Source organism: Mandrillus leucophaeus, unplaced genomic scaffold (assembly GCF_000951045.1).
Source record: "Mandrillus leucophaeus isolate KB7577 unplaced genomic scaffold, Mleu.le_1.0 Scaffold115, whole genome shotgun sequence".
In the NCBI taxonomy this organism is placed as follows: Eukaryota; Metazoa; Chordata; class Mammalia; order Primates; family Cercopithecidae; genus Mandrillus; species Mandrillus leucophaeus.
In genome coordinates this window covers 188,806-208,599 of record NW_012099765.1, presented here as the reverse complement: position 1 = coordinate 208,599, position 19,794 = coordinate 188,806, and the positions used below count along the sequence as shown (strand labels likewise).

Genomic DNA, 19,794 nt, shown 5'->3' with positions numbered 1-19,794 from the left:
GGTGTGCACCACCACCATGCCTAGCTAATTTTTCAAGTTGTTTATAGAGATGGGGTCTTGATATTTTGCCCAGGCTGGTCTCAAATTCCTGGCCTCAAGCAATTCTCCAGCCCTCAGCCTTCCAAAATGCTGGAAATACAGGCATGAGCCACTGCACCGGTCTACTGTTCTTATCCCTCTTTTCCTTAATATGACTTGCTGGTTTGTTTTGATTTTATTTTTATGAGACAGAGTCTTACTCTGTAACCCAGGCTAGAGTGCCGTGTTGCTCACTGCAACTTCCACTTCCCGGGTTCAAGCGATTCTCATGCCTCAGCCTCCTGAGTAGCTGGAATTACAGGTGTGTGCCACCATACCTGGCTAATTTTTGTATTTTTAGTAAAGATGGGGTTTCACCATGTTAGGCTAGGCTAGTCTCGAACTCCTGACCTCAAGTGATCCATCCGTCTCAGCTTCCCAAAGTGCTGGGATTACAGGTGTAAGCCACTATGCCTGGCCTGCTGGTTTAGTTTTGAAAGGTTGTTTGGGTGGTCACTTACCTCTGTGTGCTGGAAAGTGCATTGCAAGATTCTAAAGCAAGTCCCTGAGAAAGGATTTCTTGAAACATGTTTGCTTAACAAAATAAATCTGAATTGCCTGGTATACTTTGTTTTGTTTTGTTTTTTTGAGACGGAGTCTCACTCTCTTGCCTAGGCTGGAGTGCAATGGCGCCATCTCAGCTCACTGTAATCTCCACCTCCTGGGTTCAAGCGATTCTTCTGCCTCAGCCTCCAGAGTAGCTGAGATTACAGGTGCCCGCCAATGTGCCTCGCTAATTTTTGTATTTTTAGTAGAGACGGGGTTTCTCCACGTTGGTCAGGGTGATCTTGAGCTCCCAACCTCAGGTGATCCACCCGCCTTGGCCTCCCAAAATGCTGGGATTACAGCCGTAAGCCACTGCGCCCGGCCCGAAAAAACATGTTTATATTTATTCAACTGTAAATGTTATCATGAGGCTCAGATACCTTAGATTTTAGTAGTTCATTAGTCCTGGTCAATTCAATAAGTTGTTTCTCCAGTGTAGCATTATTTGCAGAGAGAGACGTTTTTTCCCTGAGTGCAGCATTCAGCCTTGCTTCCATCTTTTCCAACTCAGTTTCCAGATCCTGCATCCGCCTGTCCTGGGCACCACGTTCCTGTAGAAGAACACGAATCTGGACAAAAACAAGGTGATAATAAATGATTACGAATAATCACCCTGAAAGTTTCTGGAAAAATCTCTGATTTTGACATTATGCTTGTAGATATTCTAATGTTACTAGCTATCTGAATAATCATATTTACCTATGATACATCTTAAAAGTCTTAATGCATTTTAAGAACAGAAGAACTTTAGTTGCCATAAATTCCAAGTACAATTAAGCTATTTATTCACTTTTTTTTTTTTTTGAGATGGAGTCTTGCTCTGTTGCCCAGGCTGGAGTGTGGTGGCAGCATCTTGGCTCACTGCAAGCTCCGCCTCCTGGGTTCAAGCAATTTTCCTGCCTCAGCCTCCCGAGTAGCTGGGACTACAGGCGCCCCCCACCACGCCCGGCTAATTTTTTGTATTTTTAGTAGAGACGGGGTTTTACTGTGTTAGCCAGGATGGCCTTGATCTCCTGACCTCGTGATCCACCCGCGTCAACCTCCCAAAGTGCTGGGATTAGAGGCATGAGCCACTGTGCCCGGCTGCTATTTATTCACGTTTAAGGCATTTCCACCTATAATAGTTATTTTCTGTAGCTTCAATTACACAAATTCAAATTAGCTTAAAATACTAAATGTTTTTTATTTCAAGAAGGCAGAGCTGGGCTTCTGAGGAGAATGTACTAGGCATTGGCAAGCCATCATTCTTGCTGCTATTACCAGATTTAAAAAACAAAACAAAACAACAAACCCCCCCCAGACCAATATTTGTCCACAGAAAATGTGGAAGCCAAAAGACTACGAAATGAAATGATATTTTTAATGTCATGGGGGGAAACCTGCCACCCTAAAATTCTACACCGAATGAAGTCACTGATATAAATTATTAGTTCTAATCCTGGCTCTACCACTCACTCACCAGCTATCTGACTGAGACTCAGTGATTATTCCTCAGTGATTAAATATCAACCCCTACATGTATCCTCAATAAAATGATAGCTAACATGATTAGAATACATACAAAACAATCAGAGCAACTGAGCAGACATCTACAGTTACTCTGACATACTCTTGGTCAAAAGCCAACATTCGACTGTAATCAAATGAAAGATTTTAATATATCGAAAGAATATATCCATAAGAAAAAGAGTTGGTTAGCAACGGAAACAGAAAAAAAAGACGGCAGAGAAGCAAAGTTCACAGTGAGCTGCTTAGCATTGCTAGGAAAGTAAATGGGTTCTTTAGGTCAGTACTGTTCAATAGAAATTTCTGTCATGGTGGAAACGCCCTGTCCAGTATGGTAGCTGCTAATCACATGTGGTTATTGAGCACTTGAAATGTGATTAGTGCAACTGAGGAATTCAGTTCTTTTTTTTTTGAGACGGAGTCTCGCTCTGTCGCCCAGGCTGGAGTGCAGTGGCCAGAACTCAGCACACTGCAAGCTCCGCCTCCTGGGTTCACGCCATTCTCCTGCCTCAGCCTCCCGAACAGCTGGGACTACAGGCGCCCACCACCTCGCCCGGCTAGATTTTTGTATTTTTTAGTAGAGACGGGGTTTCACCGTGTTAGCCAGGATGGTCTTGATCTCCTGACCTCGTGATCCGCCCGTCTCGGCCTCCCAAAGTGCTGGGATTACAGGCTTGAGCCACTGCGCCCGGCTGAATTGAGTTCTTAATTTTATCTTATTTAATTTTGATAGTCACATGTGGTGAGTAGCTACCACATTGAACAGCATAGCTCTGTGTTATTTCACCCATGAGGAAGGCCTATACCTATTGTGCAGAGCAATGCATGGAGTTAGCCTACCTTCATCACAGTCTGACCAGCTGGGATTGCATGCTCACTAAGAAATCCTCTAGCTATGTTGTCTTAACGTAAGTCAGCATACAGGAAGAGTGTGAACGATGGATAGATATAAATATCTGATCCACATATCTAATTGTAATCAACTGACATAATGATTTTCAGTTATCAGTTTTTCATTAAGTGGGCTATCTTGAATCTTGGCGTTGCCAGCATACCACATTAACATAGCCTGGATAGATCTGTGAAATATTGTAAGAACTGTTTTCCCATACGCACTGTTCTGAATGGCATGTTTCCCTCACTGCAGGACTCCTCACACTGCAACAGAATCCTTATCTCTTAAATCTATGTAACTGTTTCTATCATATGTACTTTTCAATAAGTTGAAAGCACTGCTTACCTCTTTCTCTAATATCTTCAAATCTTTATCATTCTTTTGAGATTCCTTCTGTTTAAAAGCCAAAGAAAACTTATAAGCAAATTTAGATGTCACAAATATCACAGCCAAATTTGTTTCTTAGTTACCAGAAAAGATTAAGGGATCCAAACAGTTTCTATTTCAAACATTACACTGAGTCTGTTAAAAATTTTGTGGGTCACTCATCTGATAACTAAAAGATTCTAAAAATCTCAAGATATTTTAGGTTTAAAAGTTTTCAACCCAATAAATCAGGATTTTCCTAATCAGTCCAGTGAAAAGAACAGGTGGAACTTTATGAATAAAGCTACTGACTGCCTCCCTCTAATGTTAAACAGCAATACATCTTGAATATTTCATTATGCTATCTCAGAAAGAATCTTACAAAGAGAAATCAACTTAAACTTTGATACCCAAAGAGGAAAATATACAGATGCAAAGAAATACAAACTGAAATAGCATAAGCTCTGATTCTAATTTTCTCATTGGCTTTATTCTAAATAAGACATACAATTTTCACACTGTATCTTTTTATATCCAACAGACTTTCTGACACAATGGCTAGAAAAAGACTATCTTTTCCATCTAAAAATGGAAGAAAGGGATCAACATCTTGAATGAAATCTGTTTTAGATGTTTGTAAGTGGGGCAGGAGGTGGGAGTGACATCAGTGTCATGTTTATTAATTTCACACTCCATGAAATTTTTTATGGGGAGGGACTATTATTTTGGGGCTCCATACAAACTTGTATGTAATTTAGTTTTCTAAGGGGCTTTATAAATTACAAAATTTCAGGACAGTTTCTTCAAGAAATTTAAGTCAAACCACTTACATCAATTTCTAAGAAGAGTGTCTATAACAGTCCTGCCCAATAAAAATAATGCAAACCATGTATGCATTTAAATTTTTCTAGTAGTGTGTTTAAAAAGTAAAAATCTTAATATATTTTACTTAAGCCAATATATCAAATATATTACTTCAGCATGTCACTAGTATAAAATTATCAATGAGATGTTTTATATTTTTGTACTAAGTCTTTAAAATTTTCTTTGTATTCTACACTTACAGCACATTTCAATTCAATGCTAAATTTTCATCAGAAACATTTATGTATGTTTAGTTTCATAAAACACAGAGAGGAGAAAGTAAATTCACATACTCAAGTTGTTCCAAAAATATTTAAAAGTGTTCCACTAACAAAATTGAGTATATCTTTAAATATATATTAATTAAAATTAAATAATATTAAAAATTTAGTTATTTAATAGCACTAGCCACATTTCAATTGCTCAACAGACACATGTGGCTATGCTTCCATGCTGAACAACACAGCTCTATATTATAGAATATGAGGCTTAGGCAACTGCCAAATGAATGAAGAACCTAAGCCTAACTTTTCCCAACTCTGAATATTTTTCACATCAAAAAACCTAGTAATTTGTACAAATTTTTAACTTTATTTTTTTTTTGAGATAGGTCTCACTCTGTTGCCCAGGCAGGAGTGCAGTGGCAGGATCTAGGCTCACTGCAACCTCTGCCTCCCTAGGTTCAAGCAATTCTCCTGCCTCAGCCTCTCGAGTAGCTGGGATTAAGGCACGTGCCACCACACATGGCTAATTTTCTTGTATTTTTAGTAGAGACGGGGTTTCACCATGTGGGTCAGGCTGGTCTCGAACTCCTGACCTCAAGCAATCACCTGCTTCAGCCTCCCAAAGTGCTGGGATTACAGGCGTGAGCTACTGTGCCCGGATGTCTTTTTTTTTTTCTTATTTTTGGAGAGACTGAGTCCTGTTCTGTTGCCCTGGCTGGAGTACAGTGGCGCCATCTCAGCTCATTGCAACCTCTGCCTCCCAGGTTCAAGCAATTCTCCTGCCTCAGCTTCCCAAGTAGCTGGGACTACAGGCATGTGCTACCATGTCCAGCTAATTTTTGTATTTTTTAGTAGAGACGGGGTTTCACTATATGTTGGCCAGGCTGGTCTCGAACTTCTGACCTCAAGTTATCCACCTGCCTCGCCTCTCAAGGTGCTGGGATTATAGGCGGGAACCACCGCACCCCTCCAGCTGTCTTTTAAAAAGTATTATATGGCGGCCAGGTATGGTGGGCCACGCCTGTAATCCCAGTTCTTTGGGATAGATCATCCGAGGTCAGGAATTCGAGACCAGCCTGGCCAACGGGCCAACATGGTTAAACCTCATCTTTAGTAAAAAGACAAAAATTAGCCAGGCGTGGTGGGATGTGCCTGTAATCCCAGCTACTGGGGAGGCTGAGGCAGGTGAATCGCTTGAGCCTGTGGGGACAGAGGCTGCAGTAAGCTGAGATGGTACCACTGCACTCCAGCCTGGGAGACAGAGTGAGACTCCATTTCAAAAAAAAAAAAAAAAGTATTATGTAGCTTGCCTGATTATAAACTTATGAAAATAGTAATAGTAGCTCTTGCACAAGCCACAAGACTATTAAGAATTTAATCTGTCACCACTCCTTAACAGTTTCTCAGTATCTTTCTTAGATATTGGCATTTTCCCCCTTTTCTTCAAAACTACTTACCCTTCCCTACAAACAAATACACAAAATCAAAACAACTCAAATGGTGGTACTCAATAAATGAAAGCATCACATACTTTTGAAATCTTTACTAGGTAATAAACAATTTAAACATGGAAGTGACTGAGAATTGAAGACCATTGTAATTGTGAACTAAGGGCACATTTAAACATAATGACCTAGGCAGAAATGGAACACTTGCTAGAGTTCTAATGATAACTCATTTCATTAATTCACAGATTTACTTATAACCTTGATTCAGACACTTAACCCATTCTAATCAAATACAATACTTTCAGATGTTTTTGATGACACAGTTGATAAACCAGCTGGCATATAAAAGCTCATCACCTTTGATTCCGAAGACTTAACTTTTCTAGCTGAAGCAGGCAAAGTAGTATCTTTGTCAACATTAAGATTTTGTTTAGATTCTGCAGAAAAATGAATTGTACAGATCATGGTTGGTGTTAACATGTTTTAACTACACACAAAACACAATTTCCAGTTTTTTTTCTTCTTTTTGTTTTTTGAGACAGTGTCACTGTTACCCAGCCTGGACTGCAATGGTGTGATCTCGGCCCACAGCAACCTTTGCCTCCCAGATTCAAGCAATTCTCCCACTTCCCTCCCTAGTAGCTGGGACCACAGGCGCACCCCACCACTCCCGGCTAATTCCTGTATTATTAGCAGAGATGAGGTTTCGCCATGTTGGCCAGGCTGGTCTCGAACACCTGAACTCAAGTGATCCACCCACCTTGGCGTCACAGAGTGCCAGGATTATAAGCACGAGCCACCTTGCCCGGCCCCAGATTTCTAATTGCAACTTTTGATGAAACAATATATTCTTTTCTTAGTTGCACATTTTCAAATAATTACACAATATTTTTACACATCTAATATGGTTCTGATTTTCTTACTATTCCCTGACAGGTCAAGGTAATTACTAAAAGGCAAGCTACATATCAATATGAGTGTCTTGCTTAATTCTCCTGGTTATATAACAACGTAATGATGACAGCATTATTCTGTACTTGACCGTTTCATAAATCCATCAAATACAATTTAAACATAGTTCTAGCTTCACATTTTAAAAAATGCTATAACATCTTTAAATATTGTTATTCATAACTTTAAACTTACAAGATCACATAACCACTGTTCTTTGGTGATCTATTACCTTTCTGTTGTTTAAATCTTTGTGATTTCTGAAACGATACTGGTCCTTTCAATACTTCTGAAGTTTTAACATCATAAGCACCAGGAGATGGTGCGCAACCTAGAGGAAATAGAAAACATTAATATATCATCTAATGTTATTTATGATCTTAAGTTAAAACATGTCATAATAAAGTGAATATAAATGTAAAAATGTCATTAAGAAACTGCTTCTATTTTTTTAAATGTAAAAAATTGCATCCATTTGATATTATAAAGAAGGCCTCTCTATGAAGAACAATATCATCTTGCCCTTTATATCAGCTGGGTCAGAGGAACACAGGCAACTGAGCAAACGACAATTTTTGAGATGAACATCATGTATTACAGGCAATATATGGCTTTCTTACTAAGGACTGAATATAGCAAATAAAATACTTGGTGTCAACTCTACTCAAAGAGAGTCACAAAGGTAACTACTGTTGGTTTCTAGAAATAAAGTAATTAAAACTGTCTATCCCTCAATGTTTAGCCTAGAATAAAAATTTATAGTGATAATCCATCTCTGGCTAATGTCAATACATCAGACCTATTGAAGATGTCAACTGCAATTCAAACACACGGAAGAAAAGCAACCACACTAGAGCAACTAGAATTTTTTGAGCACTTACTAAATGCCAGACATTATGCTAAGCATTTTATAGATGTCATTTTATTTAATCCTCACAAGAACACTATGTGATAATTTACAGATAAAGAATGTGAGGCTTAGGAAATTCAAAAAGCCAATGTTATGCAAAGTAAAAACTGTACTAGACTATATTTCTATGTTCCAAAAGTTTATACTGCATAATTTCACTTAACTAAAGTCCCAGATTTGAAGGCATTTCTGAGTAAATAAACATAGCAGATTTGAGATGGGGCCCTTAGGACTTAAAATAATTAAAATACTATTAGCCTAAAGCTTTAGCTGATTGGGAACAAATAGATTAATACTATTCTCTGAAAAGCTATTTACTTCAGTCTAGAGTCTCATGCAAATAAATAGGAAGAGCAAGGAGCTTGGACCATTCTCAGGCAACTACTGCAGTCCCCTAAATGTCTGTCGAATGGTAGACAGAAACTCATTATTATTATTATTTTGCGATATTGTCTTGCTCTGTTGCCTAGGTTGGAGTATAGTGGCACCATCTTGGCTCACTGCAACCTTTGCCTCCTGGGTTCAAGTGATTCTCCTGCCTTAGCCTCCCAAGTAGCTGGGATTACAAGCTCCCGCCACCATGCCCAGCTAGTTTTTTTGTATTTTTAGTAGAGACAGGGTTTCACCATGTTGGCCAGGCTGGCCTCAAACTCCTGATGTCAGTTGATCAGTCTGCCTCAGCCTCCCAAAGTGCTGGGATTACAGGTGTGAAGCACCATGCCCAACCCCGTGAGTAGATCTTGATTAGCATTTTTGAAAAAGTAAAAACGATAGAAAAAGCATGACTCATACGCTGCAAAGTTAAGCATTGTTTTGTGAAACTTTTCTTTCATATATATGTGTAGAGATATAAAAATACATCTTAGGTTGAAATATAAATTTCTGGGTTTTTTTTGCTTTTTTGTTTTGAGACAGAGTCTCGCTCTGTTGCCCAGGCTGGAGCGCAGTGGCGCGATCTCCACTCACTGCAACCTCTGCCTCCCAGGTTTAAGTGATTCCCCTGCCTCAGCCTCCCAAGTAGCTGGGACTACAGGCATGCGCCACCATGCCTGGCTAATTTTTGTATTACTATTATTATTATTTTTATTAGAGATGGTTTCACCATGTTGGAACTCCTGGCCTCAAGTGATCCACCCGCGTTGGCCTCCCAAAATGCTGGGATTACAGGTATGAGCCACCGCGCCTGGCCTAGAAATACAAAATTTATTTCTCACCCTGGGAAACAGTTTAAAAAGTATTCAAGTCATTGCTTTAATGAATTCTAAGTAAACCATAAAAACTCTATTAAGGACAGAATTAAGTATCCATTCCTCTATCTGGAATAATGATCATTTAGATGTACTCACACAAAGACTCTAATGCTGGAAACTTTCAGATCTAAATGTGGTCAGTCATGGGTAGAGGTAGTGGATTTCCAAGCAGGAAGGAGAGTCTCAAAATGAGGTGTAGAATTCAGGACAGTAAGGTAAGGGTAGGCTTTGCAAAAAGCATTAATCTTGGCTGGCTCAGGTTTCCCACACCTCACAAACTATTTACACCTTGGGTTGAAATGTGGGGTAATAGGGGTTCTCTAAAATTAGGCTAAGTGTGGTACATCTTAGAGCATCTATTTTATTCATTTGGGGTAGGGGTGGGAAGTAATGAAGAATGTAGTGTATTTTGAAGCAAATAGAAGACTTCAGAGAAAACCGCCACCACTACTGGTAGCTATGCCCTTTGGGGGTAAGTCGGGAGGGATTCAGAGCCGGTGGTTATTCTCTTTTGCTCTCTGCTCTTAGAAATGCTGCTGTGGAAAAGCATGAGAAGCACTGTTCTAGATTTAGCAAGCAGCCAGCAGAGAAACAGAACACAAAAAATTAAATCAGGCTGAATTCTTCCTAGGTACACTGAAAAAACTCAACAATGTACCTAGGATGAGTTCTAGTATTCTAATCCCTCACTGGGTCCACTCTCAAGGAGATAAGGGCCAGCAAAACATGGGAGAGTGGATGTGACTAAGCAGCATGTGCAAGTTGCGAACAGTTAAGGCCATATTTAACAAAACTTCTTCCCTAGAGACTCTACAGAGTCGGGTTTGATAGTTAAAGGGATTTGGATTCAAGAGCAACTAGGCTGAAACGGAGCCTGTACACTTACCAATACTTTGTGAGACTGTGGCACATGCCATTTTCATGTTCTATATATTTTTCTTAACTCTTAAATACACTAGAACATAGGTTTGACTTGTTAGAAATCTGGGGAGAGGGAACATCAGACAAGAGGAATGGGGTATCTTGGGAGAGATCATAAGCTGTCTGGAACAGCTTACATCTTCATCAACAATGAACAAAAGCTAAGCCAGGCAGTCCATACTTGTATGCAAACAAAACATTTTATGTGTTATATTAAACAAATTCTTCAAACTTCCAGACCTCTGTGTTTTCTATTTCTTCCACCTAGAATGAACAGCCCACCTTCTGTTTTGCCAGAAGAGCCTGGATGTTGCCTCTTCTAGTTTTTTCTGAATGCCTAAATCAGGCTAGAAAACTCCCTTCATAGAAACCTGTGCGTATTGTTCCTATCATAGAACTTCTTGGTTTTCTTATGGCTTATGTACTATCCATTTTCCACATTAGCCAGAAGCCTGCTTGAAGTTAGGGAGTATCTTAAACATGTTTGTATCCCCAGTATTTAACTCAGGGTTGAGTTCAGCAGCATGGAAAAGAAAACAGAAAGTATGTTGGGGAGGTGGGAATGGAATAGGCTTTTGTAATCAGTCAGATCAGGGTTCAAATCCAGCTAGGCCTGCCAATCAACAGACATTACTATGGGCCAGATACTTTGTAGATGTATGGAGAAGAGGGTGAATAAAAACTCTCTCTTTTTCCAGTGTAGCTTTAAGCCCCTGGAAAGTGACTTCAGGAAGCTCAGATTCTTCATTCACAAAACACGGATAAAGAACAGTACCTACCTTACAGTGTGGTTGTGAGGGTTACTCGAGTAAGAAAAATCACCACAATGCCTTATACACATTAACATCAAACGAATAATTGGTATTACTCCTGTAACTGTGAGCCTGAAATACTGTATCTTTGGTAAAGCCAGTTTAACCTACTATAATGCAAACAACAACAAAAACAAAAAACCTTAAAGCCACACTGCTGACAAAACTTAAGAGTAGGTCCTTTGATTACTGGGGAAATCATATGGTCCTTGAGTCTTTTAACTAAGAAAATGAGTTTGTGCTGATTCACTTGCTCATTTGGCCTTCCTTTGTGAGTAGTTGTGAACATTTTCATCCACACGTTGGCTGACAGAAATTAGAGATGTAATAAGTAACCATGAAATAGTGTATGATAGTGGATAAATCACGAGCTTTGCTATTTAGCTCTACCACTTACTGGTTGTGCAAGTTACAAAACCTCTGTTTTCTCATCTGTAAAACGGGGTCAATATCAGTACCTTCCTCACTTGGCTTTTGGAAGGAATAAACAAAATCTAGTAGCACAGTCCCAGCATACAGGATCTTAAATGATGAATGCTTACCAAACGCATCTAAGGCTTCCTGGTTACTGTGCTTATGCATTGCGGTGTTAAGAGCACATGATGGGGGCTGGGTTCTTATTCCAGTCCGGGCGCTTTGGTAGTGCAGCACTGAGCAAATTTAAGTCTCAGTCTTTTTATCAATAAAACAATGAATAATAGGATTACCCCTTAGAGTTGGTGGGAAATTAACAACTAATAATCGATGTAAAGCCTTAGTATGGTGCTTGAGGTATAAGTGGTCAATATCAGCAATGATAACTTCATTGTTTATGTTTTCAATAAGTACTACTGCTCTAATTTTACACCTAGAAACTGCCTTTACGGATCTTCCTGCTTTTATGCCCAAATGGAATATACAAAAGAAATCCACAAGTTCAGACTAAAAGTAATACTCCAATGTTGTTATCAGTGAGGCCCTCTCGGACTTGAAAATCAAATAGCTACCAACGCCTCGCCTCCACTCCCTTCGCTCTGCTGTAGTTTCTCCATTACCGCTGTTTATTGACAGTATTCCCCGCCTGAATGTAAGCCCCAAGGGGCGGGGACTGTTTCACTCCCTGCGGTATCTTTAGCATCCTGATTAGTGCTTGGCATGTAACAGATGCTTAGAGCATATTTGAGAAAAATCAATCAATTGAATGAGCCCCAGCCCGATCCTAAAATCGCCTCCTGCTTGCCTCCCAAGAAGGGAGCCGAAAGAGGCAAAGGGCGTTAGGGCGTCTCCCGTCCCCCAGCTCCTTCCCCCTTACGCACCAGAAGGGTCATTGAATCTTTTCAGGGGCGCCTTAGGAAAGGACATGTTGACGGCCAGCTCCAGAAACTGAAGGTCGCTGGCACTCCTCGGCAACTGAATGCGGATTATCACTGCCTACCGGCTTCGAATTCAAAACTCCCCACATTCCCCTCCCACACCGGCGTTAGCCAATTGGAAAGTCAAACTCCTGGGCACACCAATCCCGCAGAGGAATACAAAGAAAGACTGCTGGGTTCTGACTGCGTCCAATTAGCTGGTCTGTGAGTTCGGGCTGCCAGCCAATAGGAAACCGTTACTGTTCCCCGCCCCACCCACCTACCCAGTCATTCCCGGCGTTACTCAATTGTAACCTACGCACCACTAGCATTTGCGCAAGCGCACTTCACTACGGAGGCGTTTGAAAGCGCATTTTGGCGTCACTTAGGTGACTGTGTAGTAAGTTCCGGCTTCACTGGTTCCAGTTCTGTCCCATTGTGCGTTGCATGTGAACTTTTCTGGGTTTCAGTTCTTTCATCCGGGTTCTGCTGGTGCCGTAAATGGCCATTCAAAAGGGAAAACGAACAGGAACACCGAGACGCCAACTTGCGTTCCTGCGCATGTGCAGTGACCCGAGCAGAGTGGCCGAGGCGTAGCCTGAGCGTGGGATTCCGCGCGTGCGCTCGGCTCCGCCTGGTGCGGCTACGGCCGGGAAGCCACTGGACTATGTCGGCCCCATTTGAGGAGCGGAGTGGGGTGGTTCCGTGCGGAACCCCGTGGGGCCAGTGGTACCAGACCCTGGAGGAGGTGTTCATTGAAGTTCAGGTGCCTCCAGGCACGCGCGCCCAGGATATCCAGTGCGGCCTGCAGAGCCGGCATGTGGCGCTGTCGGTGGGCGGCCGCGAGATCCTCAAGGTAGCAGCAGCTCGGGGCTTGTATTCAGTTTCCTCTTCCCAGCCGCCCCTTAAAAGTTCATGGTTTCCCTGAACGACTGTTGGGTGTCCTCACGGCTCCCGTGGCTGGCAGAAAGAGAAAGAGGATAACACTGACCAGGTTTGGGTCTGGTCAGAGCCCGCCTCCTCAGGGCAGATGCTGAGTAGTGGAAATTTGAGGAGCCCATTTTTCTATTTAGTTTTCAAACCAAGTCAGACTGCTGCTTCTGCTTCTCCGAAGGGCTCTAGCTGGGAACAGATTAACTAGGTTGCTAAAGGAACAAATATTTCTTCCGTGCACTGAAGACAGGAAGGTGGCAGGAAGACAGACAGATAACATCCCTGCAGTGGAGCGTAATTAATAAACAGATAAAATAGGAAAGGACAACAAAGAAAACAGGGACAGAATAACGGGCAGAGAATTTAGAGGTGATGTCAGGTGATTAGTTTTGTCATCTAAAAGTTTAAAAATCCTGCATGTTTGTGGAGTGGTCAAGCACGTGGTGAAGAGGTGTGTGCAGAAAATAAGTAGTACCCCTTTTATTTCTTTTCACCAATACCCGTTGGATCTGGACTCGCTTTTTCTTTGTTAAGTGTATAGTTAAGTGAACAGTTTGAAATTAGATTTTGTTCTCAGATTAGATGCCCAAGATGTTTGATGGCAGTGTAATGTGGTGAAGGGAGATTACTTGTTTCCTAGTTTTGTAAACTTGGGCAAGAGATTGTTCAGTGTCTGTATACCTTCCTTATCCACAAGGTACGGTAGTTATAGTACCCTTCTCATAGGATTGTTTTGAGCATAACATGGTATTCATGTGTATGAAGAGCTTGAAGTATTCAGTGGTATGTAATAAGTTCATTCTATATGTTAGCTATTATATATGTTACAGTATATGGAGGTGCTTTGAGTGCCTCAAGATTCCTGTGAAAGACATTAATTTATGTCAGCTTGGATCTCTGTGACTTTTCTGAATTGTACAATTCATAATTTCCTCAACAATGGTTTTAGATTACCATTTAGTAAATCCAGTAACTTTCGGAATTTAGCAGTAACTCTGGGATTTTTGATGTACATATAGACCAGTGGGAGTTTTTTTTCCCACTAATTTTGACATACGTGAAAATGTGGGCTTTTTCTAGTGACACTTTAATTTCACTTTCTATGACTTAAATTTGGCAGCAAATTAAAATGGATTTGAGCTTATGCATTCTCTCTTTTTTTAAAAATATACTTATTTATTTATAGAGTCAGGGTCCCTGTCTCCCGTGCTGGAGTGCAGGGCTGAGATTGTAGCTCACAGCAGACTCGAACCCTTGGGGTCAAGCAATCCACATTGGCCTCCAAAGTGCTGGGATTACAGGCCTGAACCACCGGACCTGGTGCCGTCTCTTTTAAATTTTTATATATATATATATATATATATATTTTTTTTTTTTTTAAAAAACATGAGTTTGTGAACAGTCACAAGTAATCTTTCAAATCTGGAATACGTAAAGTTTTTTTAAATGCCGATTGCCCAACAAAAAGATTAAAACGTTTTTAAAAGTTTACATTAAAAACAACATTTTGCTGGGTGCAGTAGCTCATGCCTATAATCCTGGCACTTTGGGAGGCCTAGGCGGGTGGACCACGAGGTCAGGAGTTCGAGACCAGCCTGGCTAACACGGTGAAACCCCATCTCTACTAAAAATACAAAAATTAGGCAGGCGTGGTGGCGGGCCCCTGCAGTCCTAGCTACTCGGGAGGCTGACGCAGGAGAATCGCTTGAACCCTGGAGGTGGAGGTTGCAGTGAGCCAGATCGCGCCACTGCACTCCAGGCGGGGTGACAGAGCGAAACTCTGTCTCAAAAAAAAAGACAACATTTTTTAGTTTTAGCAGGAGATCCCTTCTTGTGGTTAATTTTAATTGGTAGAATTAAAGCATTTCAGTTACTAATTTCACATTTGGCTAGTGGTCAGCATTATTGTATCTTCTAAAAATTAAGGAGCCCTGATCTTTCTTTGGAGAGCTCTGTGCTCTTTGCCATAGTAAATATCCCTTGCAGTGTAAACTAGTTTCCATTTTACCTACTGGAAGAAAATTTAGGGTTGGGCACCTATAAATGTCATGGTGAAGTGGTGGTATAAGATGTGGATTAGGTAGGAAAGTAGATAAATCTTAATCATGAAAACTTTATACAAATTAAATTCTGTATTTTTAGCACCTTGTATGTTTATTTTTCAGGGCAAACTCTTTGATTCTACAATAGCTGATGAGGGAACATGGACTTTGGGTAAGGGTAATTACTATAATTCATCAAATCTTTTTTTAAAATTAATTTTGTCTTGGTATCTTTTCCCCTTTTGTATTAGGTCTTTTTTGTCTTTGCAGTTTTGAAAGATAAAGCAATAGAAATGTGTTGAAAACCGTTGTATGTCAAAATTACCTACTGGGGGGAGAAAAGATTACTTAGTGGTTTTTGAAAATATAAAATTTAATGAAGAACTTCTTGAGACCAGCCTGGCCAACATGGGGAAAGCTCGTTTCTACTAAAAATACAGAAGTTAGCCGGTCATGGTGGCGCATGCCTGTAATCCCAGCTACTAGGGAGACTGAGGCAGGAGAATCACTTGAACCCCGGGGTGGGGGCGGAGGTTGCAGTGAGCTGAGATCGCGCCACTGCACTCCAGCCTGGGCGACAGAGTGAGACTGTCTCAAAAAAAAAAAAAAAAAAAAAAAACCAACTTGATGAAGAACTCTAATTTCTTTGTGTGTGTGTTTTTTTTAGAGGATAGAAAAATGGTTCGTATTGTTCTCACAAAGACAAAGAGAGATGCAGCAAATTGTTGGACTTCTCTACTAGAATCTGAATATGCAGCGGATCCTTGGGTGCAAGACCAAATGCAGAGAAAGCTTACATTAGAGAGATTCCAAAAAGAAGTAAGTCAGATGAAGTGTATGAGTATGTGTAATTAAATATATAAAAATCATCGAATAAATACTATTTGAAATTGAAACTCAAATGTCATTATGAAGAGTTACAAACATTTTCTAGAAGAATTTTTTAAGTGAATGGTTAGAATAATGGCCTTGTATGGATTTGATTTTTCAAAAGATTTTCTTGAGAGGAATTTATTTGTATTGCTGTGATTTGTGAGTTTAAGCTTACTTTTATGTACATCAGTAATGCATGAATAAACTCTTACTATAGTTGAATCAATATAGACTTACATAGTGTAAAAGTAAAAGGCCCCTTCACCACCATTCTTCATCTGTCTCATTTTCATCTCATATGTTGGCTGTTGTTTGTTTTGTTTTTTAGCATAAATGGAGGATCACACTGTGTGTATTGTTCTTCTTGTTGCTTTTTTATTTAATAATATGCCGTGGGTCTCTTTCTGTACTAGTACATAGGTATAAAACTCATTCTTTTTAACTGCTTCAGAGTATTCTGTAGTTTGGATGTGTTATCATGATTTAGCTGTTTGCCTTTAATATGATTTAGATTTCTTCATTTTTCTCTATTTTAAACAAAGCTGTGCTTTCATCTCTGTGAAACTACTCAAGTGTTCTAAGATATCTTTAAGATAAATATCTGGGAGAGGAATTACTAGATTGTAGCACTTGATAATGTGCATCTTTATGATAATGATTTCCAAATGTATATCTCTAGCCTAGACTTTTTTTCTGAATTTAGGACCTGCATACCCAGTTGCCTATTCAACATCTCCACCTGGCTATCTAATGTATATTAAGCTCAACATGTCCAAGTTGAACACCCTAACAATCCGTCTATATTTGCTTTTACCCGTAGCCTTCTCATCTCAGTTGATGAAAACTAGTAGTTCAGGTCAAAAAAATTTGGGACTCATCTCTGATTCTTACATCATTCTCATACTCTATCCAGTGTATTAGGAAATCTTGTTGATGCTACCTTCCAAATATATTTAGAATTTAACCACTTCTCACCACCAGCTCTACTACCATTCAGATCTGGACCACCTCTAATGTCTTGCCCGGATTACTCTAATAACGTTCTAATTAGTCTTCTCACTTTTACTCTTGCCATAGTCTTCCCAAAATAGCAGTTTTTTTGTTTCTGTTTTTGTTTTTGTTTTGTTTTGAGACGGAGTCTCGCTCTGTCACCCAGGCTGGAGTGCAGTGGTGCAATCTCTGCTCACTGCAGGCTCTGCTTCCTGGGTTCCCGCTATTCTCCTACCTCAGCCTCATGTATAGCTGGGACTGTAGGCTCCCGCCACCACGCATGGCTAATTTTTTTGTATTTTTAGTAAAGATGGGGTTTCACTGTGTTGGCCATGATGGTCTCAATCTCCTGATCTCGTGATCCGCCCACCTCAGCCTCCCAAAGTGCTGGGCTTACAGGCATGAGCCACCGCGCCCGGCCAGTTGGAGCAGTTCTTTTAAAATCCAAGTCATATCATGCCACTTCTCAAACTCTGCAAGTCATTTCTCTATCTCTTACAAGGCCATATCTGTTCAGTTATTCCATTATCTCCTTGACTACCTCCTCCCCTACTGCTGTCCCTCTTAGTGATTCTGCTTTTGCCATACTGGCCTGTTTGCTGTTCCTTAAAGAACATGTCAGCCCATCCCTTTGCTATCGTTCTGACTGCAATGCTCTTCTTCCACAGTTTGGCTTTTATGTTTTCATATCATTGCTCAATGAAGCATACTTTGATCATCCCATTTAAATATTATCATTTTATTTCCCTTATCCTGTTTTTTCTATTATCACTTACCAACTTTTAACACTAGATCAGGGGTTGGCAAACTACAGGCTTTGCGCCAAATTTGGCCCACTACCTGTTTTATAGCTTTTCTAGAACACATATATGCTCATTTGTTTGTATATTGTCTTTCAGATAGTTGAGTATTTGTGTTAGAGACCATGTGGCCTGCAAAACCTGAAATGTTTACTACCTAGTTCTTTAAAAAGCCTGCCAGCCCCTGTACTGGTTGATTTATGGTTTGTCTCCTCCTGCTAGAATGTTAAGTTCCGCTAGAGCAGGGATTTTTGTTTTTTTTTCACTCTTGAATTCTACATACCTCTAATGGTCTTCCAAACAGTAGGAGCTCAACAAATGTTTGTTGGATAAATGAAATAGCCCACCAAAAAGACTAAGGCCTAACATACTACTTTACAGGATTGTTGTGAGGGTTAAATGTCTTACATATATATAGCTCTTAGAGATTTGTGTGGCACATAGAAAGCTCTCAAAAAATGCTAGCTATAGGCCGGGTGCCGTGGCTCACGCCTGTAATCCCAGCACTTTGGGAGGCAGAGGCAGGCGGATCACCTGAGGTTGGAAATTGAAGACCAGCCTGACCAACATGGAGAAACCCCGTCTCTACTAAAAATATAAAATTAGCTGGGTGTGGTGGTGCATGCCTGTAATCCCAGCTACTCGGGAGGCTGAGGCAGGAGAATCTCTTGAACCCGGGAGGCGGAGGTTACGGTGAGCTGGGATTGCACCATTGCACTCCCGCCTGGGCAACAAGTGCGAAACTCCGTCTCAAAAAAATAAATAAATTAAAAAAATTAAAATACTAGCTATTAAATCTATCTACGGACTTTTATTGAAGTATATGTTTCCCCATACACTTGCCAACATTGTAGTATACGTATGATTTCTAAATATTTATAACTAGGAGAGTTGAAAAATGCTTCATAGTTTTAAATATTATTTTGGTGATAACAGTGAAGTCTGTTATATTTTCATGTATTTATTGGTCATTTATATATCTTTTTTATCAATTGCCAGTTTGTACTTGTATTTTTCCTTTTAGGTTTTATTTCATTATATATTTTTATATCTTTTAGAATCCTGGTTTTGACTTCAGTGGAGCAGAAATCTCAGGAAACTACACTAAAGGTGGACCAGATTTCTCAAACCTTGAGAAATAACTGCTTTTTTTTCCTGCATTCTGTGGATCCTAGCAGATATTGCCAGCTTAATCAGAGAAACAGATTATGTAATGGAAGAAAAATGTGGATGCCTACAGTTAACAGATTGCAAAATATATTTTAAAATGGTTCTAAAAATTGCATTCAAACATGATTTACGTAGGAAATGTACTGTGGGAACTATTCTATGGATATATGGTAAAGTTGTTTTGGACTTGTTTTTGCTCAGCATGAAGTTTTATATGCTGCATTTTACTAATTCCATATTTAACCATATTTTTAATACAAAAGAACATTAGAGTATAGATCATGTGAAATGAAGGGTGCCTTTGGGGAAAATTAACTTTTTCTTTTGATAAGTATGATATTCAATAAAGTTTTCTAAATAGGAATTGTGTACCCCTTTGTCTAAGTATAACAATTCAAACAAAATTATAGTGCTGAAAACAATGTTAAGAAAAAGTCCATAAATGTATTTTAAATAAGAGGTAATGAAAATTTCTTAAAGAATATTATTACTTGAGGGATTACTTTATGTCAAGAAGTTTAAAAATAGTTAAAAGCCTAACAGTAGACGTGGATTAACACAAAAGAGAAGTGTGAACATGGTAATTAGGTGAGTCCTTTGTTTGTGGCAGAAAGTGAAGGTCACTAATTGTATATCAGTGGCATTGTTTTTATCTTAAGTGATTTAGGCATATAGGTAGGAATTGTCTATAGACATTCAATATCCTATTTATGTCCTTTTTATTTATATTTTGCCCTTTTTAACTCTTGAAAAAAATTTAAATGTCATGCATAGAAAAGTTACAGATAATTCTTTTCTTTCTGAACCATTTGTGAATTAGTTGAAGACAATGATTCCTCATTACTGATTACTGTTTGCTTCAAATTATCTTACATGACTAGAAT

At 39.7% G+C, this 19,794-nt stretch overlaps 2 protein-coding genes across 4 annotated transcripts in view; one reads left to right on the top strand and one right to left on the bottom strand.

The window, feature by feature from the left end:
• The window catches only part of HMMR (hyaluronan-mediated motility receptor (RHAMM)), a 34,116-nt gene extending 21,665 nt beyond the window's left edge, over positions 1–12,451 (bottom strand). Inside the window, exons 1-5 of one of the 3 annotated variants that reach the window (XM_011997755.1) lie at positions 12,067–12,364; positions 7,111–7,209; positions 6,285–6,364; positions 3,371–3,418; positions 1,005–1,193 (exon numbers count right to left, since the gene is read on the bottom strand). In XM_011997755.1, coding sequence (XP_011853145.1) covers positions 1,005–1,193; positions 3,371–3,418; positions 6,285–6,364; positions 7,111–7,209; positions 12,067–12,112 — 462 coding nt within the window. In that variant the 5' untranslated portion in view covers positions 12,113–12,364. Of the gene's footprint in view, positions 1–1,004; positions 1,194–3,370; positions 3,419–6,284; positions 6,365–7,110; positions 7,210–12,066 lie in introns of all 3 variants that reach the window. The other 2 variants (XM_011997765.1, XM_011997775.1) reach the window with 2 other exon arrangements.
• Positions 12,452–12,495: 44 nt separating this feature from the next.
• Positions 12,496–19,274, top strand: NUDCD2 (NudC domain containing 2). The gene is made up of 4 exons (XM_011997784.1): positions 12,496–12,958; positions 15,201–15,249; positions 15,745–15,896; positions 18,799–19,274. The coding sequence occupies exons 1-4, from the start codon at positions 12,770–12,772 to the stop codon at positions 18,880–18,882; spliced, it is 474 nt and encodes a 157-aa protein (XP_011853174.1). The 5' UTR covers positions 12,496–12,769; the 3' UTR covers positions 18,883–19,274.
• Positions 19,275–19,794: the final 520 nt, after the last annotated feature.

Excerpts from the sequence above, each read along its gene's own strand:
- NUDCD2 (XM_011997784.1), top strand. The coding sequence starts at position 12,770 with ATGTCGGCCCCATTTGAGGAGCGGAGTGGGGTGGTTCCGTGCGGAACC. Across the intron at positions 15,250-15,744 it reads TGAGGGAACATGGACTTTGG|AGGATAGAAAAATGGTTCGT; the intron begins GTAAGGGTAATT and ends TGTTTTTTTTAG. Across the intron at positions 15,897-18,798 it reads TAGAGAGATTCCAAAAAGAA|AATCCTGGTTTTGACTTCAG; the intron begins GTAAGTCAGATG and ends TATATCTTTTAG.